Below are 22,997 nucleotides of genomic sequence, written 5' to 3'. Positions count from 1 at the left end.
CTGTCTTTTTTTGTAAGAGTCTATACCCGATTATACTTTTCTTTCTTCCTCTCTCAGAGATTTAAACACTTTTCTCTTGCGTGTGACCATCTGTGTACAACTTAGTGTGACCTTAGTGACCTTAGTGTGACCATCTGTGTACAACTCTGCCTCTTTACTTGACTGTGAGCTTCCAGGGACGGGTCCTGAGTCTCATTCTCCCTTTGTGTCCTCACAGCATATATATATATATATATATATATATATATATATATATATATATATATTTATTTATTTTATCCTTGCCTCTTAAGATGGCTTAATAAATGTTTATTGAATTAAATGTGTAGAATTTTAAAGCCAAAAGTTCTTTCTTCTGAAGAAAGCTCTCATTTTCTGGAAATTATAAGGGGCTCTTATCCTTGCATTCATGACCCCCCTAGGATTCGGGAGATCAGTGATATCATTAAAGTTATATTCATTGTTTTATGCTCATAGATTTTATTAGATCAGATTCTTAAAGAATTCATAGCTACTCAAAAGAATTAGAACTTCTGTTTAAGTTAGAAAGTTGAATAAATGCTTTCTGAGCCAAAGACACAATCTGGAATATGCATATTTTTAGGAAAACTGCTGTAAGTTTACTTTTTTTCCCTAAAACTGGAATGTAAAGAAAACAACCCAAAAGAAAACAGATTTCTGGCTCTTGGACACCCCTCTTTATATTTTATGCAGTTATTCAGTCCCCTGAAAGATTGCTCCAGATCTCTTCAGACCTTACAATTTTTTGTCCCCATATCACTTCTATCCACATATTTAAAAATATCCAACCAAATGGTCCTTGGCAAGCAGCTGTAGTAAGGAGAGGTGGCCATCTGAGATAGAGCAAACACCAGGTGAGGAAATACCAGGGCATGCTGGAAGCTGGTGGAGAAAGGACGGAGGTAGTCAGCTTTCATCCCTGAACCAACCTGCTGGCATCTTCAGTGTGGCTTTGCCATTGTGCACCCAAGCAGGACTGTGGCCCAGCCCAGGTAGGTGGAATTATGAACAGTAGCATGGTTGAGTTCTATGGAACCTCCCCATGTGTTACAATGACAGAAACACCTGCCCAGGCCAGCCCTGAAGCACCAGTAACAGAGAGAAATACAAAAGAAAATGCCTTGTTTTATAGACCAGGACCTGTGTCACCATCTACATTATTCAGGAACTGGAACTGTAGACCTTCAGGAATGAAAGAGACTTTAGGATCTTAATGCCCAAACAGCTCACTGTCAAGGAGGCCAAGGCCACCCTTTTGTTTTCTTTCCCTGGGATTAGAATCCACTTCTGCAATTGGACACAGAAAAAGGAAAAAAGAAAAAAAGGAATGCAAATCATTAATAATTGAAAAAGAAGGGGACATGTGTTGCTTTTCTAGGATTTGCCAGAGTTGAAGACGAGTTGAGGTAAAGGGCAGTGGCCAGGCCAAGGGTTCTGATAGAACTCACCTCTCCCTAAATGTCCATAAGTTCTCCCACAGTTACCTGGCCAAAATTCATTGTTTAAGAAGAATAGTAAGCTTGTTAGACCAGCTCCTCCTTCAAAACATTCTCAGCAGCCCTCTATCAAGCAAGTTGCTAGTCTGCTCCTTAGCTAAAGAATTAGAAGAGACCACTTACAGGGGGAATATTTACATTCTTCTTAGGGAGTAGGGGGAATGGGAGATTCATTGATGCCCTAACCTTCCATCTGCCTTCTTCTGGGATACACTGTTTTAAGTTAGCACGGGAAAGGGTCAGTACACTGTGTTTCTTCCTTAGGAAAAGAAATGGAGAATTCCTATCCTTCTACTTGAGAAGTGTGGAATAAACATTGGTCTAGGAATTAATACAGTTGTTTTCACAAATATATTGTGTAGAATCAGGTTACCAGGAAGGAATTTTAGGGGGGTCCTTAAATGTGTGGGTTTTCATTTCTAAATGATGTTTTTCAGTTAATTAAAAAAAAAACATGCCGTCACATTCAAAGGTGTCATCTGGCCAGCTACTTGGCATACTGGAGGCTGCCAATGTGTAAATCTAGGGTGCTTCCATGTTAAGACAGCCGAACGCACACCTGGAAATAAGACTTGCCCTGACGTTTTGCTGCAGCAGAATATTTTTTCCTGGGTTTTGCTGTTTTACACTAGAACACTGTTAATAGCCATCCATATACTAGTGTGTCTATCTCTATGAATGTTCCTGTTTCATAACTCAGTGCAGAGGGAAGTTGAGGTTAGATGAGGGGAGGGGCATATTGGCCTTTTCCTGCCCCCCCCCCGTCCATTGTGATGGTTGTTCACCCCCCACGACCATCTTTATTGAGGAATAATTGACAAATATAATTGTATATATTTAAAGTACACAGTGTGATGATGCTTTGATATACATATGCATTGTGTAATGGTTGCTAAGATAGAGATGATTAACATATCCATCACCTTGCATAGGTATCTCTCTCTCTCTCTCTCTCTCTCTCTCTCTCTCTCTCTCTCTCGGTGAGAATGCCTAAGATCTACTCTCAGTAACTTTCAAATATACAATATTGTATAATTAATTATAGTCGCCCTGCTGTACATTAGAGACTCAGAACTTCTTTTTAAAAAATGTTTTATTTATTTTTGAGAGATAAAGCACAGATGAGGGGCAAAGAGAGAGGGAGACAGATAATCCAAAGCAGGCTCTCAGCTGTCAGCACAGAGCCCGATGTGGGGATTGAACTCACAAACTGTGATATCGTGACCTGAACCAGAGTTGGATGCTTAACCCACTGAGCCACCCAGGTGCCCCCAGAGCCTCAGAACTTCTTATAACTGAAAGTTTGTACCTTTGACTTGGATCGCCCCATCTCCCCTTCCCTCCTAGCTCCTAACAGCTGCCATTCTATTCTGTCTCTATAAAATCAGTTTTTGTTTGTTTCTTTTATATTCTGCATATAAGTGATACATACACTATTTTCCACTGTCTTATTTCACCTGGCAAAATGCCCTCCTGTTTCATCCGTGTTGGCAGAAATGGGAGGGTTTTCTTTTTAATGGCCTAATAATATTCCATTGTGTATATGTGTATATTACCACATGTTTTAATGTGATGATTTATTGGCACCTATGTACAGAGGGTTGGGTGAGAACTGGAGTTGTTGAGTTGATGGAATTATTCAGCAGGAGCTTTCTTTGAAGACTGTGGGAAAAGAGGGAGTAGTTTGGTGAGACCAAATAGTATAAATTTAGCTCAGTCCTGGGAGGAAGCCCATGATCACTACCTCAAAGAACCTCACTCGTCCCTGCACAGACCCTGGCATTGTTTCCGGCACCCTCCCACGACAGTACTTGGAAAGAGTTATTCTCCATGATCAAGTGGGATTTATTCTTGGGCTGCAGGGCTGGTTCAATATTCACAAATCAATCAATGTGATCCACCACATTAATAAAAGAAAGAAGAACCATAGGATCTTTCTGGTAAATGCAGAAAAACCATTTGACAAAATACAGCATCCTTTCCTGATAAAAATGCTCAAGAAACTAGGGATAGAAGTAACATGCCTCTACATCATAAAGGCCACATATGAAAGGCCACAGCTAATATTCTCAATGGGGAAAAACTGAGAACTTGCCCCCTACAGTTAGGAACACTTCAGGGATATCCACTACCACCACTGTGGTTAAACCTTCTAAGGAATTAATGTAACAGCTTGGAAGGTTGGCTTCAACACGCTCTTTATACATATGGACAACGTGAAGTTTCCCCCAGTAGCTTTGTAAGCAATGGATATGGCAGGAAGGAGCCACAGCAGAAGAACAGGACAGATGGCTCCTAGACTGGTTGGGGAATCCTTCAGTGTGCCACTGTGGAAAGTCCCAGAAATAACTGGGTGCTGAGATCCTGGCAAAGTGTAGGTAGAGGTGGTTAAGCCACTGACAGTTGGATTATAGCCATTTAAAGAAAGTATCCTGGGGCCCCTGGGTGGCTCAGTTGGTTAGGTATCTGACTTTGGCTCAGGTCATGATTTCTCAGTTTGTGAGTTTGAGCCCTGTATCCGGCTCTATCCTGACAGCTCGAAGCCTGGAGCCTGCTTCGGATTCTGTGTCTCCCTCTCCCTCTGCCCCTCCTCCTGCTCGCCCTCTGTCTCTATCTCTCTCAAAAATAAATAAACATTAAAAAAATTTAAAAAAAGAAAGTATCCTAAGATTTAAAGAGGAACCTAAAAAAAAAAACCTTTACCATATGGTCATCACTTATTGTTTGGAATCAGGGATATTTTGGTACTATATAATAAAAAAAAAGATATGGAAAGAAATGCAATGCTGATGAGCATTCCATTTTGTGTGTGTATCCATCAAAACAGTCTTGCTCTCTTTGATTGGATTTATAATTAAAAGCTGTGCAGTTAGGCTCAGAATTAAATCTATACAGGAAAGTTGTTTACTGAATGAATAAAAATAAATTACTATTTATGTATTTTAAGTACATATAACAGTTCACTTGATGAAAAAACTTCACAGATCTTGTTTTTTTCTTTTAACGTTTGTAAAATGCACAAAACATATTAGACAATGGGTCCAGAAGAGGCAGGCCATTGCATTTTCCCCTTTTTCTCATCTCATACTGGCAGTTTAAGTTGTGGTCCCTTTAACAGGTACTAATTACATTAAATTCTATTGCTAATTAACCAGAACAGAAAAACAAAGAACCCACAACAAACCAGATTAAACATAATGATGGATCACTATCCAGGAATATGGGATAAATATGAGGGTAAATAATGCACATAGACTGTGAACTGGGGGAAAAAGAGGAAGAGAGAGATTACAAAGAATCCATTGGAGACACAACTAAAGGTTAGCAGTTCCCCCTTCTTTCTTGCTCTCATTCTGAGAACAGAAAGATGAGATTGATTCAAGCAGATATGCTTTGGAATGCCAGAAAGGACACCTCTTCTAGTGCAGTATTGATAAACTGCCTGAGTGTATCAGTGGCATTTTAGTTTTACTAGCCCCTCAAAGAGAGTCAGGGAGTGGATTTTTACCTACCTGCCCACCTGCCTGTGAATTGTTTAAACAGTTTGTGTGTGTGTGTGTGTGTGTGTGTGTGTGTGTGTGTGTGTGAGAGAGAGAGAGAGAGAGAGAGAGACAGAGACAGAGACAGAGACAGACAGACTCTGCACCATTACCTGCTGGGTTAAAAGCTTCCTTCTCTGGGGCCTCTCTGAATTCCCTTGTCAGATGGATAAGAGATGCAGCCTGTGCCCAGCTAAACTTTATTATTTAGTTTCCTGCTGTATTGTGACAAGAGAGCAACTACCCACAAGTGCTTTATGTCCACACCCCCATTTTCTTGGTGAAGGATTCGTAGGCCTCTTAGGTAAAATCCTACCAAGGTAGAGTGGCAACATCACTCTGTCTTCCAACAAACAGCCACCCTGCTGCCACTGATCAGTGTTCCTGGGATAGTGGTGATTGAAATTTAACACTTAGAGCAACTTAATTGGCACGCAGACCTGTTAAGCATATGCCCCCACCATAGGTGCACCATCTGATGTACCCATAGGGTGCCCAATGTTTCACACATGCTCACATTTTACTAAAGAAGCAAGTTTTGAGGGGCACCTGGGTGGCTCAGTTGGTTAACCTCCTGACTCTTGGTTTTGGCTCATGGTTTATGGGTTTGAGCCCCAGGTCGGACTCCTTACTGATGGTACAGAACTTGGTTGGGACTCTCTCTCCCTCTCTTTCTGCCCCTCCCCTGCTTGTGTTCTCTCTCTCTCAAGAAATAAACTTTAAAAAAATTAAGAAAAAAAGTAAGCAAGTTTTGAACAGTTCCTTGAAGGAAGCCTGTGCTGTGGTTTAGGACAGGGGTGGCCTTAGAGCATGGGTCCTGAGATCTCTGCCCATCTTTGAGTTACCATATTTCTTCCTTCCTGTGAACTTGGAACAAACCTAAGGTTGTAGAGTTCCAGTTTGCTTGCTGTGAAAGAAGTGTTGGGAATCTGCTCATTAAAGTTTGTGCCTTAATCAAGCCCTGTGCTAGCAGAGTGGAACTTGGAAGGATTCAGCATTCCTTGGCAGCTTTCTGCCTTGGAATTCAAGGTTAGAATCTTTTGTGCTCACTGTGACTAGAACTGATCCCTTGGTCTTCCGGGAAAATCCTGGAAGTCGATGTCAACATTTTTCTGCTGAATTGGAAACAGCAAGCCTGGGCCAAATGTTCTAGGCTATGAGAATTAGGAGAGAAATGGAAATCTCAACAGAAAACGGATCACACCTATAAGTTCTGGTCCTTATGTAAGAAGAATAAATGAGGGCTGGGAAATCACTGGTTAGGAACTCACTGCTCTGTTGAATCTTCCCAAGTGTCCTGGTGCTCATGAGCTCTAGGTACCCGGGGGACCCTTGGCGTAACTGCAGATGTCTGGAGAAGCAGCCTTCTCCAGCTGCCATGCTGAGTGTCAGTAGGACCGAGGAGGGGTAGATCAGCTGTCTTTCAACCTAGGTTTTGTTTGGTGAGCTTGTCCTGTCCTAACTGGATCACAGACCAGCAGGCCCCATCTGTATTTATGTTCTCCTGGGCATCGGGGGGGAAATCCTGGGTTCTTAATAAATGGTTAATGAATTTTGAAAGAAAGAACTAAGTAGTTGGGGTTCCTCTGAGTGATGTGGACAGCAGCACTGGGCTCAAATCAGATGGGGGTTTGCTGTGACGCTAATGAAGCTGAAATGTCAGTATCCCTCAACTGCAGAGGCCCCTTCCTGGGACCCGTCCCTAAGTTTAAATTCATAAGTTTATATTCTGCTCCTTATGGAGGGTTCCCCAAATCCTGTAAGCTTCAGGACCCCACAGAGCATAAATATGCTCCTTTTAGAATGTTCTTGCTGAGCCCTGTGGAAGCATGGATTCCATCCAGTGGCTTTCCCAGAAATTGTGGAGAATCAGGAAACATCAATAAAGCCAAACCTACAAAGCAAAAGAAAGGGAAGGAACTGACATTTAAAAACGCTATGCAAATTGAAGAATAATTAGCATGTATTACCTAATTTAACTCCGCACAGCAGCCCTTTCTAGGCAATAGCATTACTGCCCCCATTTCTTTAGTAGTCGGGAATATTGAGGTTCAGAGAAGCAAAGCATCCTGCCCAGTGTGGTACAGATACTAGGGCTGGGAGCTACAACATTGACCTTTCTCTTTCCTGACCATCTGCTCACTGGCCCCTTGCAGGGTGCACATTTGACAGCTTTGCTAGTCTTCCCTGAAAGCCTTAAGCCCACTAGGGTAAGGATTGCCTGGATGGGCAGGTAACGCTTCCTGCAGGATACAGAGAGAAGTTGGGGAGGGGATCAGGTCTGAGCAGTTTAAAGGAAGGTACTGGAGGGGTGCCTGGGTGGCGCAGTCGGTTAAGCGTCCGACTTCAGCCAGGTCACGATCTCGCGGTCTGTGAGTTCGAGCCCCGCGTCAGGCTCTGGGCTGATGGCTCAGAGCCTGGAGCCTGTTTCCGATTCTGTGTCTCCCTCTCTCTGCCCCTCCCCCATTCATGCTCTGTCTTTCTCTGTCCCCAAAATAAATAAACGTTGAAAAAAAATTTTTTTTTTAAAATAAAGGAAGGTACTGGCAAAACCCTTCCCCAGTCAGCATAAGCAATGTTGTAACAATTCATTCAATTATGTTAAGCACCTATTAACTGAATCCTGAGTCCTCCCTTGGGCCATTTCACAGCTATGAGATTGTAATTGTTGGAGACTAACCGTGATCTCTTCTTTTGCCTTCAGGTGATTCTCATTTTGACAAAGCTGTATGACTATAACCTGGGGAGCATCACTGAGAGCTCGCTTTGGAGGTACGTAGATAAAGTGAGCTAACGGTTACTGTGTTCCTTGAGCATCACACCCAAGACTGCTCTCCCTCACCTCCTTTTCCCTGGTGGGAGGATTTTTGGTTATGTGTTCTTGTTGCCTCCCCTTTTTGCTGTTTGCCTTAGTCATGGGTTGGGATTTATCTCCAGGCAGGCCAGATCCTTCCTTCTTTCTAAGTTTGTATTGGTCACAGGTCTTTTTGCAAAACTGTTCATCAGATTGTCCTGACGCATTTGGGTTCCCCTCAGTTCTCGCTGATCTTTGAGCTCATTGGAGCAGCAGTGAGGGAATGCAGGTGTCTTTGAAGAGGAGATCAACCTCACCTCTGGTTTTGCAGTGCCCGGGGAACCTTCCAGTGTAGATTCTGCACTGCTTCCCTTCCTGGCCCTCAGCTCACCAGCGCACAGGTGTGCACACACACTCGCATACATGCCTTCATCTCTGGGATTCACAGTGTGTTGCCTCACACATGTAAGAAGGTGCAGTAAATTCTTTTCCAGGGGAATGCCATGCCATAGATCCTTCAGGCTAGCACAAACTCACTGAACACCAGCACAAATGTGCAGTTGGGGTGAAACTAGGGACAGAAACATCCTCAGAAATCCAGGCAGCTATTCTCCCCTTTTGTTCTTGGGGACTATATGTTCTGTTTGTTTCTAAAAATCTGCTTTATTGATCTAATCCCGATGGGGTCTTTGCCAGCCTATGTCACGTGTCCACACCCAAACCAACAGGAGAGCACTGGCTCTGATTGGTTACGCTTGGATCTTGTGACAGTCCCCAGGCCTGGAAGAGGATGGAGATGACTTCAGGGGTGATATTCAGTGATCATGGGGTTGACATCCAGCCCAGAGTCTGATTGGTCAGTGCCCTGGGTGTAACGATGGCTTAAACATGGTGTATATCACTTCTGATCAGCCATTCCTGAATACATACACTTGTGTGCACAGATAAAGGGGGAAGGGGTATACTAATAACAGAGACACTGAGAGTAGTCTCAGGGCAGACACAAGCTAGCAGGTGTCCTCTATGTAAGACCAGTGGGGAATTTCATCACCTGTCAGTTAACATGACCAGAAGAGACTAGCTGCTGGTCCTCAGTCTCAGGGCTAAAGTCTAGGGAGAGAGATTCCAATCTGCCCTTCATGCCAGGGGTCCATGCCTGCTATAGTGAACAATGACAGGGGTGGTGGGGAGGAGGTTACTTTACATAGTAACAGTTTGGTCGCAGGGCCTGCCCCTGTGAAATCTAAGGGAATCTACCACACAAAAAGGATGTTCATTGAATTTTGTTTTAACCTGATGGCTATTTTCCATTAGACTTCATACTATGTATAAGAAGCCCAAAAATAAATTGTTGTGTGCTTTAGGAAAACCCCAGCGGACCAAAGAAAAGGATAGAATCCTGTTCTTGTGTTTGTTGTGAGGTGTTTGTTTGTTTATTTATTTATTTTTAAATATATGAAATTTATTGTCAAATTGGTTTCCATACAACACCCAGTGCTCATCCCAAAAGATGCCCTCTTCAATGCCCATCACCTTCCCTCCCCTCCCTCCCACCCCCCCATCAACCCTCAGTTTGTTCTCAGTTTTTAAGAGTCTCTTATGTTTTGGCTGTAAGGTGTTTAGATTATTGAACTCCTCCTCCAACTGGAAGGTCAGTAATGCAGAGTTTCTGTCCCAAGGAAATTATGTCACTAAATTAAAGTGTGGGGAATGTGGAAGGAGCTTGAAAAAGTACAGTTCTTTTAATGCATTAAGAACCTGACACTTGCTCTGTTGTTTGAATTCAGTACCCCTTCGTCAGGCTGTGACTGAGTAGGCTTCTGCTTCCCTGATAGATTTATCTAATGCATGTACATACATGAAAGTAAAAGCCAGCTTTCATTCCTCAGTGCATCTGCTGTATAAAGTGTTGTCAGCATATTAGAAAATTAAAAGATATGCAGTTCTGTCTCAGTGGGACAGAGGTTATCAGCAGCCCTAAGTCTCAACCTGAGTGGTGGGAAGGGCATGCCCGGGGCCAGGAGGAACAGCTTGCCCTAGACTACAGAAACTCAGGTTCGCCGCACCCATTTCCCTCTCACGGGGCCACTGTGACCAGCTGAGGGAGAATAGTTCTCTCTCACCTTAGGGGAGAGGGTTAGTAAAATAAAAATGACGACCAGTAATACCAGGTCTTTCTTCTGAAGGAGCAACCTCCAATGGCCTTAAGCTTAGGAAAGTATGGCAGGGGCAATCTGCTGACCCTTCAATCTTACCTTCAATCAAACCCCTCAATTTCAGCGGAGGATATATACATACACACACACACACAAATACACATACATATATACACACGCATGTATACACATGTAATATACCCACATATATTTAATTTTATGATATACCCACCATAATCATTTGCCATGTATGTCCTATGTTATACTTGTCATTTGTGGCAAATAACTATTATGGGTGCTCTATACCATTAGAACTATCATTTTAATACTTTGATAAAATAATCCATGCCTTAATGAAAATATAATTTAGAAAAGAGGCAAGGATAAAGAAAAAGATATTTAGAATACTTGATATATGCTTTGGTAGGGTGTGCATTTTTGGGCGCCACGTGATGCCCGTGTTTGGTCTTTAGGGAATCTCTTTGGGGGTGTTAATATAGAAGACTTACTTGCTTTTCAAAAAACTTGCCAAAAATTGTGGGGGGCAGTTGCTGGGGACACACCAGGGTTTAGGTATTCTCATTACATCCACAGTCCAGAGCACTGGATTTATCCCATAGATGATGCTCGGTAAGTAACCGTTTTTGAACAGACCAGCGAAATCTATGATTTTATGTTCTTTCTTATTCACTTGTTCAACAAAGATGTATTGAGTAACTTCTTTAGGTCTTAGATTGTTCTGGCCCAGGGAGAGGAATGTGGTTGATACATGGATCGGCAGCACGTGAGCTCTGTCTGACTGTCCTTCGGATGTTCATTTCTAGAGGGGGCAAATTTCTGTGGATCATTCACATGAGAGATAGATGTACTTGTGTATAACCAGGGTATTGAATCAGGTTCTTAGGCAGCCCCCTAGAACTGCCAGATCCCAGAAGAAGATAAGATAAACCTAGTGTAAATAGACAAACTGTCATACACAAGTTAAGTGTTTCATCTTTACTTTGCTCATGTGTATATTTTCTTTTCTTAACTGGACTTTAAATCCTTAAACTCAGCACCTTTATGATTTAATGATCATCCTTTTTAATGATCAACCTTTATGGTTTAATGATAATGGCAATGATGCTGGTGATAATGGTGATAATGACGACAATAGCAAAAACTAACTTTTATCGAGTGGTCACTATGCATCAGGCATGATATCAAGTGCTACACATGCATTATTGCATCCCCTTAATTCATTTTTATGATGTATTCAAGGTCATCCAATTAGTAAACAATAGTGCAAACACTTACGGGGGTAGTCATAAAGTTCAATCATTTCACTGCTTACCTGTCTTCTGGAGTCCCATCTGCCTCCTGGTGGCTCATTCTGTACCTAAGCAAATGAACAAACAACATTTTAATCGTAAATATATGAAATGAGTATCATTTTCAAAGCACTGTGACATTCTGAGCAGCTTGTTACCTATTCCAGAAAAATCCTGGGCAACCGGGTAATGGCTTCTTGTCCAACAACAGATTCAATGCGCTTTTCAGGTGAGCCCTTGTTCTATACAACTTTTTCCCTCTGATCAGTGAGAAGGGCTCAAGTTGCAAATGCCTTGGGGTGTCAGGACAGGAAAGAGGCCAAGAGGCAGCTGTCCTGGTAGTGATGTCCTAGGGCTTTACACTTTGCTGTATCAACAAGCCCTGGATGATGGGGTGAGACGCTGCTCTACTAAATTAATGAGCGTTTGCTCCCAGATGGTCTTGGCGTTGATTACACCTTAATCTTGGAGCAAGTTGTTGATTTTGTTTTGTTTTGTGTTGCCGTTCACTCAGGGAACCAAACTGAGAGGAAAGGGGGATGATCTGACACAGAACAATTAACTACACCTTAGAATCTTCTCTGCTTTACAGTGGATTAAGCTTCGAGGTTTGGTGGAACTGGGGGTTTTACCATATTGGAGCAAGATAAGCGTAAAGGTCGAGATAAATAAAATGTCACAATCTAGATACAGTCTCTCTGAGAATAAATACATTCATCTTTCTTCCCTCTTGTGCCAGGGTAATCAGCACTTTGCTGAGAGAGGCTTAGCTGGTGAGAAAGCCCTAGGCAATTCTGGAAGCAGCTGAAAGGATACTCTTCAAGGGGCACGCAGCCTGCAGTGCCTCTGTCCTAGAGGTTGGCTGACATGGCTGACTTCTCTTCAAGTCCAGTATCCCAGTTCAGATTCTGGTGAAACACAAGCCAGCATCTGAGCACATCTTCAAATGATGTACTTTCCAAGGAGCACTACTTGCTTTGGGGGAACAGGTGTGTGGGGTTAAGGTAGGGACAATGGTTAGGCTTTCTGCTTGATTCCAGTCCGGGAGCCAGCCCCATCTCCTCATCACAGGAGTATCTTTGTTTCTTCTTGGGTGTTGACACTGCAGTTATCAAGAGAGGCTTCCTAGTGGAGTCTGTGGAGAGAATGGCCATAGAGTGCCTTGGGGCAGTGTCTGTGTGGGGCTGGCTGCAGAGAGGGGTCTCTGGAGAGCGCCTGGGGTCCAAGCTGACAGCAGCTGACCTGAGGTCTGTGACTCTGCCAGCCCTGTGGTTGAGGCACATTAGCTAAGCGTGTCTGGCCTTCCCACCCATCATCCAGAGGAAGAGCAGGGGGCAGCTTGGCACAGGTTCTCAGTCCCTGCTTTGTAGGATGGTTTGCTGCAAAATCCTGTCAACCACAAAAATAAGGATATAAAATAGGAATACCCACCCTAAAAAAAAGAAAAAGAATTAAAAAAAAAAGAAAAGAAAAAAACAGAATGAAAAGAATCAAGCTCGAGCTTGGTGATTTCCCCTCAGGAGGGCTCTCTATGTCATGCAGCTCTGATGTTGTCCCTCAGCCCCGTGCAGGCGAACATTTAGTGCCTTTCCAGGGGCCCCAAGGGGAGAGCCACACTCCCCAGCAGGACCAGGAGCTGCTTTAGGTTCTGGATTCTTTTAAGCTTTCTAAACTTCACTCCCTTTCCCATATTTGTGTCATGTGGAGTTGCTGCGGCTCCTGGAGGTATAAGCTTATTGCATTAAACCTTACTGTAATATATGCTCATTATAATGAGCCAAACAATGCAGAGACTAATAAAAATTTTAATAGTCTCTTACTCCTCACACACGTCTAGCTTTCTTAAGGTAGGTGATGCTGAGAGCTTTTGGTGATTCTGTCCATACCATTATGACCCAACTCAAAAAAAAATTATATATATATATAATATATATGTATATATGACTATCTCAGCATCACTTTTTTCATTTGTTTAAGAAAATAAGAGTAAGTATCCACAGGACTCTGATAACCTGTTTGCTTTACTTAATAATGAGTCATGGGTGTCTGTCGAAATGAATACATTAGAAAAAACAAAAGTCAGCTTTGTAAGCATCAAATAGTGTGGAGGTTGTATGCTGGATTAAGCAACGATGTCCTAATCAGCTTATGCACTGTTTCATGTGCACCAGAAAATGTTCTCAGTGCTGTCTACCTGCCTACCAACACTGCAAAATAGACATTGCTTGTGTCCCCAGTTTACACATGAGAGAAGGGAGGCTTGGAGAGTTAAGTAACGCTCAGCATCATGCAGCCAGGAACCGATCTTTGCTAGCCTGTGCCTCCTGTTACCTTTTTAAAAAAATTTTTTTATGTTTTATTTCTTCATTTTTAAGAGCAAGAGAGAGCATGAGCCAGGGAGGGACAGAAAGAGAGGGAAACACAGAATCTGAAGCAGGCTCCAGGCTCTGAGCTTTAAGCATAGAGCCCAACATGGGGCTCAAAATCACAGCCCGTGAGATCATGACCTGAGCTGAAGTCAGATGCCTAACCGACTGAACCACCTAAACTCCCCACCTCCCGTTATGTTTTTAATGGATCTATAGCTCATTTCCACGGTATTTGAGATTACACATAGTGCTTCCACAAACAGGTGACTTTCTGAAAAGATGGGAATAATTCACATACCAAACAGCAGCAATAAGTTACATACTTCCTGATGATTTCACCAGTGCCGGCTATTTTCAATTTAAAAGTTGAATTTAAATTTTTAGTTTTAATTTGATTCCATTTAAAATTTTGCTGGTCTTTTTAGTAGAAATGGTGTCTTAATCTCTGCGTGGTTTAATGGGTATTTCTCTGACCACTAGTGATGCTGAACACTTTTTCATATATTTATTGCTCTGTGGACCTCCTGTTCCCATCTGCCTCCCCCTGAAGCAAAAGTAAATTGTTGCTTACTCAGTAACCCCATAGTGTGTTACGTATCTTTGTCTCAGGATGGTTATTAGATATATATTCATTTGGTCTAGTCTAGCACATACCAAATAGCCCCCTGTTCTGTGCCAGGCACTGTGCGAGGCAGACACTGGCAAGGCAGGAACATGCAAGTAATTGTTTCTTCCCTGCAAAAACTGAAAACCTAGTGAAGGGCAGACACTCAGCAGGTGATTTCTGAAGTGTGGCAAATACAATGCAAAAGTTATGCATGAATTAGTGTCTATGTTCGCCTATTTCCATTCTGACCTCTTTCTGAACTCAAAGGCTATGGTTAGGTCTTAGTTATTTTTGTTTGACACTCACGGAACTTGGCACACAATAAATATCATTATTTTTTTTTTTTTTGCTTAGAAGCAGTATATTGGGGCGCCTGGGTGGCTCAGTCGGTTAAGCGTCCGACTTCGGCTCAAGTCACGATCTCATGGTTCGTGGGTTCAAGCCCTGCATCGGGCTCTGTGCTGACAGCTGAAAGCCTGGAGCCTGTTTCAGATTCCGTGTCTCCCTCTCTCCCTGCCCCTCCCCCACTCGCGCTCTGTCTCCCTCTGTCTCAAAAATAAATAAACATTAAAAAAAATTGTTTTAAAAGAAGCAGTATATTAAGAAATGGTTTAGGGTTTCCGAAAGCCAGGTCTATGTCTTATACTTGCTTATATCCTAAACTTTTACCCTAATGCCCTCCATGTAGGGGATGCCATTTCGAATAATGCGTTGCATGATCTGGTAAAACCCCAGGACATGCATTCTAAAGAGTAAGCACACAGCCAGCGCCCAGAGTGAAAAGCCCAGATTCAATTGTGGGAACCCAGTTTGTCCATAGAGCACCATGAATGCTTGTCAGCACCCTCAGCTCTGACAAAACCTTCTTGCATCCCCACATGGAGGCTGTTTCTACAAGGATCTGGCTGCATTCTGCCTGCAGACTCTGTGGACCTTCCTGACCTCTCTGTGAGAGTCAGCCTCTGGTTGTACCTCTGCACTCATCATTTGCCTCGTTTGCCTCAACGGTTGACTCTCTGTGGAGTTTCCTATTTCTTTCTTCAGCAAGCAGTAGATGAGATACATGCAAAAGCATTCATTGCCCTGATATTCTAGAAACGTTACCAATACGAGCCCAGGAAATAAGAAAACTTTGCTAGAGAAAGTGGAGGAACTAACATCCGATGTTAAAACTAGTTAGAGATTCAGGAAGTACTTAGAATGTTAATTACCACTTTACTACACTGTCTTTGAGTAAAGAACTGTGTACTAGACCCCAAGAAGTTCACAAGGTACAGAATTTAATTATCATGTGTAGCTATATACAGTCTCATTATTCGGTCAACATGACTAACTTCTCATTTTTCAGGTCTCAGCCTGAACACCACCTTATTTTTGAAAAGACATTTACAACCTCCTTATTTTAAAGAGGACCCTTGTTTTTGTCCATCACATCTCTTTGCTTATTTTATTCACTGTACATGTCCTGATCTGTGATGATTTTATTCATTACTTGTCATTGGCTCATGCCCACTACTAGAATGAATATAAGCTCCCTGAGGGCAGAGACCTTGTCTGGTTTGCTTTCTGTTTTTTCTCACATGCTCGGGAAAGTGCCTGGCACATTGATGTTCAAGTGAGGTTTGTCAAATTAACTGAATGTATAAATAAGTACACACCTAGAATGATGCTAAATGGTGTGAATCCAGATGTGAATAAGATCTGATTGTTGCCCTGAAGCAATTCACAGTCTGGTGGGAGAGACAGATAAATAAATGAGAGATTAGTGTGTCAAGTACCATAATAGAAGCACCACAACATGCTCTGGGTCGGGGAAGGGAAAGCTTCATGGATGAGACGATACCTGATCTGACTCTTGACGAACGAGTAGGAATCAAGCCAGTAAAAGAGGCTATTGATTTATTGTGTACCGTATTCTAGGCACCTGTACATGCTGTTGACATGGCGTCTTAAGGAGACTACACAAGATCACAACATGGTCTTGTGTGTGGATGGAGTATTTGGAAATGATTTTGGAAAAATTGAAATGGGTCAGTCCATATTCAGCTGTGCTAGATATTCTGACATTTATCCCAGAGGAAGTAACACATCATTGAAAGTTTAGAGCAAGGGAAAGACTTGATGAAATGTAAATTTTAGGGGGAAAAACTGACCTCTGTATCATGTTGAGGATTCAGTTGGAAAAGAGTGAGACTGTTGACCATGAGAACAGTAGTCAGTAAAGTAAGAGAGGAAAACGAGCTGACTTGTTTTTGTTTTTTGTTTTTTTGTTTTTTGTGTGGTTTTTTTTTTTTTTGGTGGGGAAGCATGAAGAAATGGAGTACGGGATATGGTTGGCAGGGGGCGATGATTCCAGTGGATCTTATACAGTGAAAACCAACAGGACCAACAGGAGGAGTGAGAAGGTGTGAAGAAGAGGCATTTCTACAATGACTTTCCTGCTAATGTCTTGCATAGTGCAGTGGATGGTGAGGCTGTTACTGCATATACATTTGCTCCACTGCTGTCTACTGAGCACCTGCAACTGTGTGTGAATGAGAAAAGGGTATGGAGACAACTCCTCCAAGAAAGCAGCTGTGAAGGGAAGTAAAGGAAGGGAGCTGATTTTTCCATAAAGGAGGTCATAGGCTAAAGGAATGCCTTCCTTTCCTTAAGAGAGGGCGATGCTGACCGTGTTTTATAGGGGAATAAATAAGATGTTGAAAATGCAGGAAAACCTCAGAGTGAATGAAACTGGTAGGAGATCGAGTGGCAGAGAGGGTAGGGGTTGGGAGCTCATATGGGGGACTATTCAGCCATGTAGATCAGAATGGGCTGAGGGGTGAGCACAGCGGGAGCATTTCTTTTACCACACAGGGAAGCTGGAGTGGGGCACACATAGACTAGCTTTCCTGGGAGACCAGGAGTTGAGAGAGTTCCTGACATTTGGCTTTACGGTGAATGGAAATGGGCTGGAGATGGGGTTCAATAATTTGGAAGACCTGCTGCAGAGGCAGGAAGCGGGACTTCTCAGGGGCCTGCAGGTGCAGTGCTGGGCATGCTCAGTCCCAGCTGAGGCTACAGACTACGCTCAGTGTGGCTGTGCTTTCACTACCGTGAGCTTTGTGTAATACTCAAGAAGGCGGCTGCTTATGTAGTTCCTGAGAGTTGTTGAAGAAGGACAACAGGACGTGAGAGCTGAGGGGAGGTTGCAGCAGTACATGAGGGGGTCCGTGCCAAATTGAGAAGAAAGGAAGTTTGGGATTGGGGGAAGACAAGCGGTGAAACAGCAGAACCCCCAATCCAAGCATGTTGGTAAGCTTAAAGAACACTGAAGAAATAATACCCAGAGGCGTGTGACTTTTTATAATATTAAACTTAGAACATATCTTGCCCCCAGCGGATGTTGTGAAAAGGAACTGGTTGGAGCAGGTGGAGTTTATCAGAAAAGCCTTTTCTTAAAGTTGCTGTTAAGAAATCCACTCAGCTCTGTGGGAGAACGAGCTTCTATTTTTCTGCATGTGTATGAAACAACTGGATATACTTGTGAGGTCCCCCACATTCCTAGGTATTTGTGAGTGACAACTTACCTCCACATCTTTGGGGAACACTAAGCAGCATCCTCAAACTGGTTATAGTAGCTTTCCTCCAGGCAGGTCTTACATTCAAGACCTAAGACTTGTCTATTAGCCACATCTGGTAGTCACTGCCTTACCTGTGTTAAGAGAGAGAGAGAGGGAGAAATAAAGAGAAACAGAGACAGAGACCAGCCCACATGTCATACTGAAGCGATGTTGAGTTATTTCTGGTCACTTTTTTTTTCTTCCCACAGTGTCCCCTGGAGCCCATGCCAATGATTTGTTCCTTTTTTCTTTAAAAGTCTAGTTTTGGGATTTAATTTTCTGGATTCTCAATTCTGCCTTTGGCTTCTCCTGTCTCTCTCCTCTCAAATAACCATATTCCTTGAACTTGGTCACTCCAGTTATTAGAGCTCTCAATAAAGGAAGATCATGGGGCGCCTGGGTGGCTCAGTTAAGCGCCAACTTCGGCTCAGGTCATGATCTCATGGCTCGTGAATTCAAGCCCAGCGTCAGGGACTGTACTGACAGCTTAGAGGCTGGAGCCTGCTTTGGATTCTGTGTCTCTATGTCTGCCCTTCCCCCAGTTGTGCTCTGTCTCTCTCCCTCCCTCTCTCTCTCTCAAAAATAAACATTAAAAAATTCTTAATAAATAAAGGAAGATCATTATATGTTCCCACCATGGTGAACTCCCTGAAGGTTTTGCCAAACAACGTTTCCTCTTGGAAGGCTGGTCCACAAACAGGTCAGCACTTGGGCTTGGATGTTGAACTGCCCACACATGAATCCAGGTTCTGTCCACTTGCTAACTCTGAAGTGCAGGGGAGGCATCTTAATCTCGGCTCCATTTCCTCATCTGGAAAAAAAAGAGGCTGTAATAGTATTTATCTCATAGGACTATCAGAGGACTATGGTGACATTTAGGTTAAATGTGTATCATCTACTGAGCACTCAGTAAAGGATGCAAAACAAAGAAACAGAAACATTGGATCTTATGCTTCTATGGTCATCTTTGTTTGAAAGGTCTTTTCTCCTGTGTTCGATTTATCTAATAAATAAAAACAATAGCTATTTATACTGGCTATTTACGATGTGCCACGGACTTCTCTTAAGAGTGCTTTATACATATAAATTAAATTCTTCCAATAACCCTATGAGTTGGTACTATTATTATACCCATTTTATAGATGAGGAAACTTGTCCATAGGGTCACAGGGGTATTAAGCAGTAGAGAAGAGAGATCTGGATCCAGGCTTTCTGGTCCAGGGCCCAGGCTTTGAACCTCAAGGGGAATCTTGTGTGATTCCTTCCCTGACCACCCCCTTCATACAGAGAATAAATTACTACTCCTGTGCTAACTCTTACTGTTAGACACATTTTCCTTTTTTAATGCATTACTTTGAATTGTAAGTACTTTCTTTATATTTATTTCCCTTACTGGGAATATTTTGAAGGTCGCCTGCTGTCTTGCTCAATTCTGTATCCCTGATGCCAAGCACAATTCTTGGCTTGTTGTATGTATTCAGTAAAATGGAGCACTGGGGTAAATGTACTGGGGAAAGAAGATTTAAAAAAAATTATGGACTTAACTAATTTATGTAAAGCTTGTCTCATACCACATATCATAGGTAATCAAAGGTTAACTTCCCTCTGTCATTGAATTCAATTGTCAGTTATTGCTGTCACTTATTGACATTGCACATAAAGGAGGTGACAAATATTAATTTGAGTTCAGCATGTAGATTGACACTTTTATGCTGCACGTCTGTGGCGATGCCTCTATGAGTGTCAGAAGTGGGTATGATTATAAAAGGAAGATGAATTTATTCCCATCCGTGTGTCCTAGTTACTTGTCCTGTTAACGTTAGAGAGTTGTATAAAATAAATATATGTTGAGCCCATGGGAGTTCCTGATCCTGAGTGCTGTGCTGTCACCAGAGAATTAACTTTAGGTAGAGGGACATGGGACATCATGATAGACGGGCCTCACTGGGAGCAGAGGCTAGGGGAGTTGTACATGTCAATGAAGCTGGTATCCAGGGGTGGGGGCTTGCCCTGTGTGTACTAGGACAAGAGGAACAAAAGCAGCATTACTGGAGAACTTGAGAAAACCCTTTTTCTGATTTCAGGTGAGGTTTCCCGAAATGCTGCTCATCCATAAATCAAGCTGGGTCACTTTCTGTTCCGTTCTCTTCTTTCCAAAGGGAAATGGTGTGCCAAAGAGTTATTCCTCAGCACGGCTTTATTTCTTCCTCCTGCTGGGATGTATTAGCAAGGTCATCACCTTTGGTTTATTGGCTTCAAACAATCTGTGATTCCAGAGGATTATGACTTCTTAGCTTGCAGAAGCAGGAGATGCAATCAATTCATGAAAGGCACAGGACTTTTTTTTTTCTTTTGAAAAATGTATATTTATTTCTGCCAGCATTTCTGGGGACCAAGACTTAAAAGAGCTTTTTGAAAAGAATTTATCTTTGAGTGTCCTGCTTCATCGTCCCTTTCAAATACGAACATTGAGACAGACCAGTGTGAACTTAGCTTTAACTCTTTGAGTTTGAAAGAAATAAGGTGGCTTGACAGAAGTCTGTCTTCTCCATCCCCAACTCTACACTATATTAATCAGGAAATTTATGCTTGCTGCGTTATACCAGAAAGATACACTTGGAAATAATTGGGGGCTGGGATTAGCCAGGCCTGTTATAAGTTGATGTATAAATTCTTTTCTTTGGTGGGGCAAGGAGGTTTTTCATCTGAAAACCCTTACTTGATTGGTAATGATTCTGAAATTTGTTTTCTCACTTATATTGTCGTTTGGCAACTTCCTAGATCACCCTTTCTCGGTTTATTATTCCCTTCTCCCAGTTGGCGATCTATCACATCTGACCCCAAAGAAGTGTGAGAATTTAAACCACCCTTTCCCTTCTCCATTGCTTGGGCCATTTCCTCTTGTTGGGTGGCAGAAAGCCATCCCAACAACCTGTCTCTTCAAAACTTAAATGGATGTTATAACATGGTTACTATACTTTTACCGGGCGACAGTTGATCCCAGTCTGTAGTGGCCTTAGCAATCAGAGTTTTGCTGACATCTAGTGATTGTGGTTACTGCTGTACTCTTGATAGAGGTCTGGCCTCTAATTTCCCCTTCTTGGAAGTTCTGCAAAGAAGCTGATGCTCTGATGCTGAGATGACATAGGAATCTGTGGACTCTGCCTATATCTACTACTTTAAAATAATTGGGTCACTTTTAGAGTGTCTGCAAAACTGGAAGACTCTTGCTCAAAAAGGCCCTTCTTACTTATCATTGGCTTGTTTAAAACCACCATGATACGATTGTTCCCCCGGTCACCAGGAAACATTTGGGACTGGGGAGGGGGTGCTACTGGAGTTGGCTACTGTCCAGGCTTTGGCCAGCATGGAACAGCTAAGGGTCTTGCCTCCTTGACGGTTCTAATGATTTCAGTTTCACTAGCCAGCATGGCAGCCTGGGGTACATCAATTTGCCCTTTGCTCTTGGGTACTGATTCATCTGTGTTCCTCATCTGTTCCAGATACAGCTCTGCAGGACATATTCGAACTGAAACTTAGAGTGATTTCTCTTATTCCAGAGACCCATTGTAGTTGGGCGAAGGTCAAGGTACAGGTACCAATCTAGTTAATAATGGAAAACATCAAGCTGGTGGATGTGGGGTGTGAAAAGCCCCTGAAATAGGCTTCAGAACCTAGAGCAGATTTAAATTGTGCATTTTGGTTCCTCTTCCCTCTAGTTCCAGGGCCAGCTTTCTTTGTAGATTTGGCACTTTATGTCACCCAAGAGTCCCCGTACCCACCGGAAATAATGTTACCCTTCCTTTCTTACAGATTCTTTGTCCTTGTGGAGAAGGTAGAGTTGAAATGTGTAATTACCTTCTTGAGCCCTCATTTCCCTCATCTGATACATGGGGCTGATAACCTGCAGCATTTCAGATTTAAAGGAACACAAATATGCTAATTTAAGATTAGACTGAGTTTTTATTGTATTTAACCAAAGGCAAAAATCGATCAAAAACAGGGTGGTCACAAATAACTGTTAGTGATTTTGTCCGTGAAGGATAGTTTGCTGCCATGTCTGAGAATCTGGTATTTTGAATTTTGATGATGCTTTTAGAGTTGAGGCTTACATTATATTCAAGAACAATCGTTGTAGTTGATACCTCCTTGTAAGTTTTCATTTTCCTCTGGGGCTAATGCCAAGCCTGTCATCATCTGATCTGTGGAGGAAATCAGGGTTCACTAAATCCCTGAACAAGAGCTCAGCTTCCGGCTTCCCAGTGTCCATGAAAACCTAGTTCCCTGTAAGCACATCTCGTGTAGGTTTGCTGTGAGGAAAAATCATTTTTGCAGCTGCAGATGCACAGTAGGGCTCAGTAAGTGTAAGTTTCCTCTATCAATAGTATTTTCATACTTTGTTCTTTTCTTGGTGGCTGAAGACTTTGATTTCAAGCTGCTGAAAATCGCACCAGGGCTGAGAGAAAGCCTCTCAGATGGGCTCACCCAATCTTGGCTCCTATTGTGGACTTGAGTGTCTTCTCACTGCATTTCATCTCAGTTTTGTGCTCTTTTCTGGGCATAGGATTCTGGGGTTGTGAGTTAGTACCAATCCTGTTGTTTTTTCCTCAGAGAATCACACAACTAGTGACCATTAGCTACCACTCAGGACCCAATTGGACATAGGAAGGAAAGAGCTTGATGAAGTGCCCATGTCACAACGGATGCTTCGGAAGACCAAACTGAAAGAATCGAGGGGAATTGAGATTTTCAGCAATTAATCTGCATTTGAGAATAGTTAGCTTCCTGCATCATACTATACAGAACACTTTTGCAGATTTTTAGGAGGTAGAAGAGAATAGCTCACATTCAAATGTGGCCCTAGATGGTGATAAAAGTGTGTATTCAAAATAACAGAGCTTAGGGGCTCCTGGGTGGCTCAGTCAGTGAAGCGTCCCATTCTTGGTTTTGGCTCAGGTCATGATCTCACGGTTTCATGAGTTCAGGCCCTGTGTCAGGCTCTGCGCTGACAGTGTGGAGCCTGCTTGAGATCTTCTGCCTTCCTCTGTCTCTCTGCCCCTCCCCCACTTGTGCTGTCTCTGTCTCTCTCAAAATAAATAAATA

General features: G+C 42.7%; 1 protein-coding gene across 11 annotated transcripts in view; it reads left to right on the top strand.

Moving 5' to 3' along the window:
• SORCS1 (sortilin related VPS10 domain containing receptor 1) overlaps nucleotides 1-22,997 on the top strand; it is a 518,445-nt gene that overhangs the window by 190,193 nt on the left and 305,255 nt on the right. For all 11 annotated transcript variants that reach the window (XM_047826164.1, XM_047826162.1, XM_047826169.1 and 8 more), the window contains exon 2: nucleotides 7,761-7,828. In XM_047826164.1, the coding sequence (XP_047682120.1) occupies nucleotides 7,761-7,828 (68 nt within the window). The remainder of the gene's footprint in view (nucleotides 1-7,760; nucleotides 7,829-22,997) is intronic.

The sequence above is a fragment of the Prionailurus viverrinus genome, chromosome D2 (assembly GCF_022837055.1).
Source record: "Prionailurus viverrinus isolate Anna chromosome D2, UM_Priviv_1.0, whole genome shotgun sequence".
In the NCBI taxonomy this organism is placed as follows: Eukaryota; Metazoa; Chordata; class Mammalia; order Carnivora; family Felidae; genus Prionailurus; species Prionailurus viverrinus.
The sequence above is the reverse complement of the archived record's forward strand: the minus strand, read 5'-3'. Positions and strand labels throughout refer to the sequence as shown.